At 36.9% G+C, this 11,440-nt stretch overlaps 1 protein-coding gene across 1 annotated transcript; it reads left to right on the forward strand.

Moving 5' to 3' along the window:
• Positions 1-3,058: 3,058 nt before the first annotated feature.
• Positions 3,059-11,177, forward strand: LOC105059349 (DEAD-box ATP-dependent RNA helicase 7). The gene is made up of 14 exons (XM_010942614.4): positions 3,059-3,670; positions 5,719-5,853; positions 5,948-6,088; positions 6,218-6,329; positions 8,315-8,385; positions 8,479-8,633; positions 8,721-8,832; positions 8,989-9,090; positions 9,213-9,273; positions 9,349-9,520; positions 9,613-9,709; positions 9,796-9,890; positions 10,105-10,238; positions 10,690-11,177. Exons 1-14 carry the CDS (start codon positions 3,143-3,145, stop codon positions 10,908-10,910), a joined length of 2,136 nt encoding a protein of 711 aa, XP_010940916.1. The 5' UTR covers positions 3,059-3,142; the 3' UTR covers positions 10,911-11,177.
• The last annotated feature ends 263 nt before the right edge of the window (positions 11,178-11,440 follow it).

The following is an 11,440-nucleotide window of genomic DNA, read 5'->3' on the forward strand; positions in this document are numbered from 1 at the left end:
TAAACTGAAACAGACTGAAAATAGAAGAATTTTAAGTTTCGACATGTGCTCAAGTCGACTCGTAAATAGTGGGAGTCGACTCTTTCAGTGATACAAAAAGCTACATTTTTTGGTATCCCAGCTCAGATCGACCTTTAACATGGGATCTGTAATAACGGCTAGTTTTCTATACTTCTCAAATGGCTGGTTCAAGCTTTGCAACAGCTAAAGCTCATTCTCAAATAACTCTCAAGCTTATTAAAAGCTAGAGAATTATTTGGAAAGGGAATCAAGAGGATTAAAAAGAGAAAAACTTTATTTTTGTGAGAACTTCATTGAATATCTTTGGAAAGAAGAAAAAAGAGAGATTTTATGCACAGAATTCAACATGCTTTCAAGAGCAATCGTCTCTATCATCTCAACATCATCTCAAGCATAAAGAAAAAAAGTTCAAGCTTCATTTGAGCCATCCATCAGCAACTTCTTCGGACTTCAAAGAGTTTATTTTTTTTATTTTTATTTTGAGCTAAATACTTTCTACTTTGTATCTTGTTTTCTTTTCGAGCTTTTTTGGGGGAAAAAAACTTAGGGTGAAGGTCCGTCCAAGTCTGAAATTAAATATTGTAGATTTTAGTTGGTGAGCTTAAAAAATCAATTATATTGATTATGAATCCAGAAAAAAATCAGTATACAATTTTGATGGGTGATCCCATAAAACCAACTAAGTTGATTGTTAATCTAAAAAATAATCAATATACGATTTTGATTGATGATTTCAACAAATCAACTGAACTTTTTTGTAAGCTCAGATAAAACAAACATACTATAATCAGCTGATTAAAGTAGAATTTTCAATAGAAACTTGAAAAGTAGATGTAGGTACGAAGTTGCATCGAACTACTATAAAATTTCTTATCTTTGTAGTGTGCTTATTTCATATATTTTACTTTCTTACTTTATATTCATTGTCTTAAGTTTTACATTATTTAATTCTACTGCACATATTCTACATCTCATAAATACTCAAGTTAGCTTAACATTGAAGCACATTATTGTCTTAGATTTTAGATTTTGCTAAAGTGATTAAAAAACCTAATTCACCCTCCCTCTGGGTTGCTATTCCTTCTAAGCAACAAAAAGTCTATTGTGTGACAAATCCTCTGCTTAGAGTTCATTAGAAAATTCTTCAACTTCAACCTCTCATCCAAATAGAGCTGGCAACAATCCCATATAACTATCCACCATAACGGAATATAAAATTTAGGATATAACACTACTATTAACTCCTTAAACTTCTCTCCCTCTATAAATTTGAATGGCAGTTTATCAATTATAATTATTTTAGTTAAAAATTTCCTCGCAAGCTCCTCGTCATACCTCCAAGTATCAAGAACACCCTCCTCCTCCTTTCCCTTCACTGATTAAAAAATTAGCTCAGTTTATCCATCATTTGCATTCGATGGATTCTGTGCACATGTCTTGAGGTGATTGTTCAATGAAGTTGTCCTATTTTTTTCGTATCAGCATGAAAAATTTTCAAACAGTATCTACATATGCCCTTCATCTCACCATTTTCTTCTTTCCTCTCAAAGTGAAGCCATATTTCTGACCTTAGTTAAATGGATTTTCTCTTTTTGGTCGAAGTTGGATTTGAAGTTGTATTTAATTTTGTTCCTGTAGGTGGGCATACTCGTACTGATGGCATTGAGTTCGAGCCAACAGCTGTTTGATATGTAGATATTTAATCCATCATCTATAAGGTCAAGTAATTTAACAATTAACCCACAAAAATATAGATTTATTAACACTGAAAGTCTGAAAGCAAGAAAAATCCAAAATTAAATCCTCATGGTAGTGGAATAGCACGGCGAAGGTGAAGTAGTGGTGGCGACAGAAAGGAGGGAGGCGAGGGGCAATGCGGTGGGAGTTAAGGAGGAGAAGGTCGGCGACAATAATAGAAGATGTGCTGGAAGAGGAGGGAAGGTCACAGAGGGGATGGCAGCATCCGACAGTCCATATCCAAGGGCTAGAGGATGGAGGCGTTCGACGATATTGAGGCACACTGGGGGGGACGAAGGTGAGGTGGTGGTGGAAGGGAGGAGGCGATGGGTGAGACAGTGGTCACCAAGGAGGAGGAGAAGATCAGCGGCAGCAATGGAGAGGCACTGGTAGAGGAGGGCAGACTGTAGAGGGGGTAGTGGTGTCTGATGGTCCAATGTCTAGGGGTTAGAGGTCGAAGGTGTTCGACAGTATTGAAGAGTATCGGGGACTAGAGGAGGGGGCGAAGGCGAGGTGGGCTACGTTACAGTGAAAGAAATAGAGGTGATGGGTGAGATGGTGGGCACCAAGAAAGAGGTCGGCAGCGGCAATGGAAAGGCAATGAAAGAGGAGGGCAGGCTGTAGAGGGGGTAAAGGCATCCGATGGTCTGAGTATCAGGCTATCAATGGCCAATGGATGGGGGGATTATCAAATCTATGAGACCACTACATCAGATCTAAGTAAACCAGGATCTAAGGCAAATCTCAGAGCATATGCACGGTGGATGGCGTGCAATTGGGAATTGATCAAATACAAGGGATAATATAGCATGTTATCTATCGTGGGATTTGGCATGATCCTACTAGACTTGGTTCAAGTAATACTTAGATCAAATCTAAATATTAAACCGAAGGACGTTAGATAATTTCAATTTTTGATTAATTAAAATTATCAAATTAAATATCAAAAATTAAATTGATTAAAAAACTTCGATCTGATTTTAAATCGATATTGAGATTTTCAATAAAAAAATCAAACAAACATGTAAATAATTAATGATTTAATTCGATTTATAGTTATCTGAATCATTTGCACACCCTATCTAAGATCCGTCCGGATCTATATTCAACTAGTTTGATCTCTATGAATGAGCAAACGAAAGATTTTTTCTGTTGGATTCCTTGCTAAGAGTGCCATCAGGCCTGGCTACCGTCGGATATCGTTACAGCTCTCCCCCTATCCGAGCCTTCTTAGGCACGTGCCAATTTTCCTAATTTCTCCTGTCGCCAAACGTATAAGAACCAAAAACCTAACCCTTCTTCCCCCTCTTTCCTCCTCCTGCGCCGCCCCCATCCGCAGGAGATACGGCGCCCTTCCTCTCCCTCTATCCCTCCCCCATTCCCGATGCCTTCTCTTCTCCTCTCCTCCCCCTCGGAGCTAGATGACCTCAATAAGTTGAAGCACAAAAAGTCCAAAAAGGCGGCATCCATGGCCGCCGACCTCGACCTGAACGGCTCCGTAGAAGAGGAGAAGAAGAGCAAGAAGAAAAAGAAGAACAAGAACCTCGAATCCGAGGACGGGGAGATCTACAACAGCGACGGCGAAGGCTCGGAGAAGAAGATTAGCAAGAAGAAGAGAAAGGCTTCTGATGAAGAGAGGAGCGACACCATCTCCGACGCGGCGGCGAGGGCGAACGGTTCTGCTTTGAAGAAGCCGAAACTCAGGAAGAATGATGAGGATGAGGAGGTGATCGCGAGAGGAGAGAACGAGGGTGCTGCGAACCCGAATGCGGTGTCCAAATTCAGGATATCGAAGGTCCTGAGGGAGAAGTTGAAGTCCAAGGGAATTGAGTCGCTGTTCCCTATTCAGGCGATGACCTTCGATTCCATACTTGATGGGTCTGATTTGGTCGGCCGGGCACGGACCGGTCAGGTGGAAATCGACATCTTTTTATATTTTCCGTTCTCAAATTGCAGAAACATTAATAGGGAAATCGACTAAAACTGTTATTTCTATGAAACATCTTAACTGTGGCTGTCGAACACGCATGCGGATCTGATTTCAAGTGAGCATTCAATTAATATGACCACTTTGGATTTGCTACAAACTTAGTAGAGAATTAGAGGTAAAAATGTGGGACGTTTATTAAAAAAATAGTTGGAAAAGTTCTGACAAGAGTAAGATAAGTAACCAAGTCTAAATTAGTTAATTCATATTAATTTTTAACGTCATATAGTTCCTATACGTGTAAAGTTAACCCTGAATACTATTTTTCATAGTTTAAGTCAACATTAAATTTGATTACTCATATAGTACTTATTTTCTGAAATGACCATGGCATCATATATTTGTTTCCATTTTCACATCTGTGGATGTTGCTGGTCCAATGTTTCACTAGATAACAACATTATTCTGTAAGGCAGTGGCTTGGAGTTTTGCCTGAAACTTGAAAACACCAAAATTTTGGTTTTGCCTAAAACAATCAAAAATTTTGGCGGATCTTGCAGTTTTGACCAAAACAAGCATAGAAGGCCAACATTATATTTGCACTTTATTCATATAAATGTGGATTTAATGCATTTTAAGAAGATTAAAAATTATCAGACATTACATTTGGAAGAGATTTAGAAGAAAATGAAGTTTTTGACAAAGTTTTGGCTATTTAAGAACTAAGATTTCATAGGAAATCTAGATTTCCACCAATCATTGAAATAATATGTATATGCTTTTTATATTATATTTTCAAAATTATTTTTTGACATCTCAGACTGAACCAGTGAAATGATACATCTGGAGTTCCAGAAAATAAAAATGTTCTTCAAAATGATGTTTGTTTTTTAATTTTAGTTTTACTTTCTCTATTTTTTTTTTGGTTTCTAATTTTAGCCAACGAATTTTATTTTTTATGCTCATTGAATTAAATATTCAACATTAAAGCCAGCACCACTGAAACCATCCAAATTGAAACAAAAATTCATCAAGCGATCCCAGAACTGAAACTTCGTTTTCAAGCATTGAGTGAGACTCTGATTGAACAGCCTCAAGAGAATAGGATTCTTGGTGTGGCTAGTGTTAAAATTTCATAATATCATTTCTGGTCATGCCTTGATTTATTGCAAACAAGGATCATCTTTCTTTGCATTTCTTTCCAATCTTCAGCCTCTGTTTGCTTATTTATGAGCCAACCCAAAGTTTTTCTTCTGTATCTATTATATTCTAATCCAAAACTAGGACACCTTTTCTTCAATCTTTTCGTTTAAACTTTGCTGCCTTATATACTTTCTCCTGTTACAGGAACCCCAAAATCACTATTCTTTATCTGTTTGAAATTTGTCACACTCATATTAGCACCAGTCTTTAATAATTTTTTTGCAATACACATTCTTCATAACATCATACTCGCTGTCCATGCTGTCAACCATCAACTTGTTGGTCAGACCCATATGTTATTCCAGCCAAACTGATCTTTAACTTCTCTGCATTCTTTACCTGAATTCTGTCATTCTGATACTTGCCCCTTGTTTCCTAGCCGTCTCCACTTTCTAATTATCATATAATGCTGTGAATTTCGTTTTATATTTTGATTTCTGTTTCAGGCAATGCATGAATCAGCTTGACAGTATTATATCTACTTTAGTATCATCCAATTTAATTCATTATTCTTCTTTGGACATCTCACATGTTATTTATCTTCGAATCTGAACTTGCTAGGTTGTTTGTGTAGTTGTCTGGTTGGACACCTTGGTTGCTAGGTTGCTTGTATAGATGCCTGATTGGATATCCATGGTGTAAGTTAATGAGGTTTTGTTACATTGAATTATTGTTTCACCTGCTGTTGCTTGTTGTTTGATTGTTCAGTGCTGGAATTGTATCAGTTTTTGACATATTTTCCCTTTTGTTGGTCTCACCTTTCTTATTTGTCTTTGTTTTTGCTCTATACTTGATACTGATACTGCAAATATTGGTTGCAATTTTGATAGGGTAAAACCTTGGCCTTTGTGCTTCCAATTTTGGAGTCTTTGACAAATGGGCAGTACAAGACAGCTAGGAAAACTGGTTGTGGAAGGCCTCCGAGTGTCTTGGTGCTTCTGCCAACTAGAGAGCTTGCAAATCAGGTAAAGTGTTACCAAATTTAGAGATTTTTGTTGAAAATGCAAACATATTGTCTTTCTTAGTGTCAGGCATTATTTGATATTGCTATACTTTCAGGTGTATGCAGACTTTCAGGCTTATGGTGGTGCAGTGGGGTTGTCTTCATGCTGTTTATATGGAGGATCTCCTTACCGTGCTCAAGTACTTGCTCTGAAACGGGGGATTGATATAGTTGTTGGAACACCTGGGCGGATAAAGGTAATGTATTTCGTTCTTTCATATATTTCTTTGGTTCCTTTAGGATTATGATTTATCTTTAACACTAACTATGTTTTGAGTATTAATAACATTTACATGTATATGATATTTAATGCTTACTGTCTGCAGGATCATATAGAGAGGGGAACTCTTGATCTAAAATTTTTGAAATTCCGTATCCTTGATGAAGCTGATGAAATGTTGAATATGGGCTTTGTTGATGATGTCGAACTAATTCTTGGTATGAATTCTCTCTTTGAAGCTTAACAACCAAGCTATTGCTGCCAAAATATTGCAGATGATGCTAGTGAATCCATAATACTGGTGTGTTGTTGAACATCAATGTGTACTATAGATAGGAGCACATGTAGTATATCTGTTCAGAAGCATTTGTGACATTGTAGTTGCATCAGCTTATCCTAACCACTGTATTTACTTTAATGATCCAAAAGCAAGAGGGTCCTATGTAAGTTTCCTAAACAATGGTAGGTTCCATATAACTATGATACATTGAAATGAAAATAAATCAAAGTTTTAAACTAACCCTAAGTTCCTAATCTAAATCAAGTTGTTTTGTTAAGATTTAGGAACCTAATCTTGACAAACAAAAAAATTTGATATTTGCATTAAATAAGTTCAAGTACAACGAAACAAACTTAGGAAGGGGAATGGAGAGAAAAATTGAAAGGAAGGAGGCCCTATAGCATTTCTGAGTAGGTTTTCCTTTCCTATACAGTAATGTAATATACTTCCTTTGTCATATATTTCATGTGCTTATGCTGAATACAAACCACAAAGAAAACATTTTAGATTGCCAGGTATTCATAATTGCAAGTATCTATCTTAATAAGGATATGCTATTAAGATCCAATGCCCTCATGAACTGCCTCTTCCCTGAGAATGGTTCCCGGAATTGGTGCAATACACAGAGGGAATCAGATCTTATAACAATACATTGCGATCTAAATTGTTTCTAATCATAAATTGTTGAATCCCCCTTCCATAAACTTGCCCTGATTCTTTTAGAGAATTTGAATTTTTAAATATTTTTAGGATTTATTTTATCCTTGCTATGAGGGCTATGGTAGAAAGGGAGCTGAGTCTAAGTGGAAACAATATAATATTTTCCTTAACAAATTCCGTTGCTCTTTTGTGACTTGACAAAAATCAATACACATCCACAGCAAACAGTGCGAGAACACTAGATGATAGAATTCACTCTGAGCATTGGTCTGGTGACTTTTCATCCCTCATGACAAAGCACAAAATTTACTCAAAACTTCAAGAATAGTGCTCGACACATTATATATTCTGTGAATCTTTAATGGTGCACCAGTCAGATGGGATCATTTTCTACACATGAATCTCATAGTCCTTGATGATCTATGTCAGAAATAAGGTTTCTGCTGCAAACACAGATAGAAAGGGGATAGGGGAAAGAGCAAAAAATTAGGTAACTGCAATGGATACAGCAGACTGTCAAACTCACTCCAGTTCCATGTATTTTATTGACATTTGTCCATAAGATCCTTTTTGTATTTTTTATTGAGGTTGCACAAGTTATAAACTAAAGAGTTAATTGCTAGGATTTTCACCATTTTCACTACCTTCTTATGCATTTTGATTTCTTATCAGACTCGCATATTCCATTTTTGCTTCTGGTTACATGCATTTGAATGTGCTTATTTACCAGTGTATGTAAGATGTGTAAAGCATTATCAACATTTATTTTACTGCAACACAAAATTTCTGTACTGCATTGAACTGGAAGTGCTGATGCATGATTTGATATTTCTTTTCTTCCCTTGTTTTAAAAGCAGTGAATCCCTGCTTGAGATTCATCTTGTTCTATGGTAAGATGAAATATCATCATACTTTATGTACGTCTAAACAATTTAATGCAAATGATATATCGGATCTGGTGGAAAAATGTCAGTTTAAACATATAGATCTTATCCATATATGCATGCTATAAAATTTAATATATTAATGTTAATATAGGCTTTTTTGCACTTTGAGAGGATGTTTAGTTTTAAATCCTCTGCTTTGCTGGATTGTTTGTGTATCTTACAATAGGTTGTATGCCTCTAGTAATAAGTATGGCTTTTGCCCTGCTTATAATTTGGGAAGCTTGGGGTGGATGATAAGCAACCGCATGAGTAAAAATTACATGTATATACAGCTAGAATAAATGAAAGTTTTTCCCTTCTATCCTTGATTTTGCAGGTAAGGTTGAGGATGTCAATAAAGTCCAAACACTTCTCTTTAGTGCTACCCTGCCTGATTGGGTGAAGAAGGTATTTTTATCTGTTGCTTCAGATACATCCGATTAGGGGTATACATACATTATGTCTCTTTCTGGGTTTTTGATATGTTACTAAACTTTGCAGATCTCTGCAAGGTTTCTGAAACCTGATAAGAAAACTGCTGATCTTGTTGGCAATGAGAAGCTGAAGGCTAGTGCTAGTGTTAGACATCTTGTTCTTCCCTGTACGCGTCAAGCAAGAGCACAAATTATTCCAGATATTATCCACTGTTATAGCTGGTATGTAGCTTTTTTAAGTCATATTTTTATTGTTTTCCTTTTCTGCACTAAATTTTCTAAATGATTTCTATGTCAAAATTTTTTTAGTGGAGGCCGTACGATTATTTTTACCGAGACAAAGGAATCTGCATCTCAACTTGCTGGATTGTTACCTGGGTCAAGGGCTTTGCATGGAGATATAGTGCAAGCTCAACGGGAAGTAAGTAGTAATGATGATATTGAAATTATGCTTCACCTGGAATTAGGCTGAATGCATATGAGGCACCTAATAAATTTTACCACCTGCCTCAGTTATCGACATTGTTTTTTCAGCAATATAATCCTCCATAACTTGTAGGAGCTGATTTTGATGCAGGTTGTACTTGCTGGATTTAGGAAAGGCAGGTTTTTGGTTTTGGTGGCCACAAACGTGGCCGCACGTGGCTTAGACATCCACGATGTGCAGTTGATTATTCAGGTATGCACGTAAGTCCTGGAAATGGGTCATGTTGGTTATTGATCTGTTAAGTTTTAGACTTTGTAATAAAAGGTAGGTTTATTAATTACCTGGGAGGTAATAACTTTGTTTACATTTCTCAGTGTGAGCCCCCACGTGATGTTGAAGCCTACATTCATCGTTCAGGGCGAACTGGGAGGGCAGGTATTTTAACACTTTCGAATTCAATAATTATTTTTGGAGTCCGATGAATTGCTAACAGATTGAAGTTACGCTCAGGCAATACTGGAGTTGCTATATTGCTATATGAGCCCAGATATTCATCTAGTATTTCTAGATTAGAAAGAGAATCAGGCGTCAAATTTGAGCACATCTCTGCTCCGCAACCTGCTGATGTTGCTGAATATGTTGGTTCTGATGCAGCTAGAGCTATCTCAAATGTCTCTGACAGGTAATGCTTTTGTTACTTGAAAAAGGAGAATTGCCTTTGAGATATATATTTTGATTGTTAGCTCAGTGTGTACATTTTGGTTTATAATGCAGCGTGATTCCAGTTTTTCAGTCACAAGCAGAGCAACTTTTGAGCTCCTCTGGTTTATCAGCTGTGCATTTGCTTGCAAAAGCACTGGCAAAGGCTGCAGTAAGAAATATTATTATTCTCTCTGAAGCTCTTAATATTGCAAAAAATGTTCCAACCATTATGATAAGTTCCTTTTCCTTTTGCAGGGATACACTGACATAAAAAAAAGATCACTGCTCTCTTCTATTGAGAGCCATGTAACCCTACTTCTTCAGGCAGGAAAGACAATCTACTCACCAGCGTAAGTATAGAACTTGATTCCCACCAACTGCAGGTTACCATTTTCTAAAATAACCATTCAAAGAAAAAACACAAAATTCTTTTCCTTGCTTGCTAAAAGCATCAATAGCTCATTAACAAAGGAGATGATGCCATTCTGTATTGAATGGTGAACCCATAATCATTTTTCCAGAGAGATCCTTATCTGATTCTGGTTTCTCTGATATCATTCTCAGGTTTGCTTTTGGTATATTGAGAGGATTTTTGCCTAATGAAAAGATTGAAGGGGTGAAGGGCCTTTCTCTTACAGCTGATGGAATGGGGGCAGTGTTTGATGTGCCTGCTGATGATGTGAATGCATTTACTGGAGGTACGCTGAATGTACCATTTAGAAATTATCTGTTCTCTGTACTTCTTGTGCTACCATCAACTTAACAATGAAACTTGCTTGACCTTATTTAGTGTTTTGTATTTGGGTGCCAATATATGAACTACTTGGCTATTGGCTCTTCTTGTCTAAGTTAGGCATTGGTGATTATCAGAAAGGTCAATCCTATCATATAAATTGATCTAGTAAAGTCACAAAAAATTATGTTGTTTAATTACTACTTGACCTCAACAAATGAATTAGTAGGATGCTAAAACAATCTACAATTCAGGTTTTGTCATTGTTAATAATGATGGGTTGTCTGCATCGGGAGCTTGGATATGGCTTGTGAAAGCTATTGGCAACACATAGCTTTTCTTTTTTACATGGTTTTGTACCAAAATAATATAACATCCTAGACAAAATTTCTAATATTATTTTTTTTGATATTCAGGTCAAGAAAATGCTAACATGGCAACCATTGAGGTCTTGAAAAGCTTGCCTCCTTTGCAATGTAAAGATCAGTCCAGAGGTGGTGACAAAAGACGAGGTAGGTTTGGTGGTGGCAGATTCTCTGGTGGGAGAGGTGGCAATGGAAACTCGGGCAGAAGAAATGGAGGGGGTCATGGGAAGGGAGATGGTGGGGGCAGAAACAGGTTCAACAAGAGGAGGTAATGCGGTTTTTGTTGGCAAGACATTACGAAAAGGATAATCTTTGTATGATTGAAAATTTTGAGAGCTTTCCATGCGGGAATCTACTGTCCTTGGAGAGATTTATTCCATAGAATTGGTTTAAGATTATCTCTAGCCATCTTTTTTTTTTTTTTTTGCTTTTTAAACAATTCCTTACAGCTATCATTTAATTGGATTGCAAATGGTTAATGTGCTAAAATTACCGTAGAACGGTTCTGTTGGAATACTGAAAGTGTGTGATTTCATATAGTGTCATGAGTAAGGTTTTGTATGGGTATGCAGATGCTTGGTTTTTTTTGCAGTGTCCTGCCTGTGAACGTGCAAACAGCCTCCCACAACAAGATGTGGCTGTAGATCAGATTAAAGGGTCCCTTTTGGATCATATCTTTCCTGCTGATTTGGTTCCTCGGATTGAGTCGAAACAGATGCAATGAACTCTAGTCTTTTGGGATATTTAAATCATACTGACAGTCAATCGGTGCGGTTTGGATATCCGATTTGAAATGCTGGCA

The sequence above is a fragment of the Elaeis guineensis genome, chromosome 16, assembly GCF_000442705.2.
Source record: "Elaeis guineensis isolate ETL-2024a chromosome 16, EG11, whole genome shotgun sequence".
Classification (NCBI taxonomy): Eukaryota; Viridiplantae; Streptophyta; class Magnoliopsida; order Arecales; family Arecaceae; genus Elaeis; species Elaeis guineensis.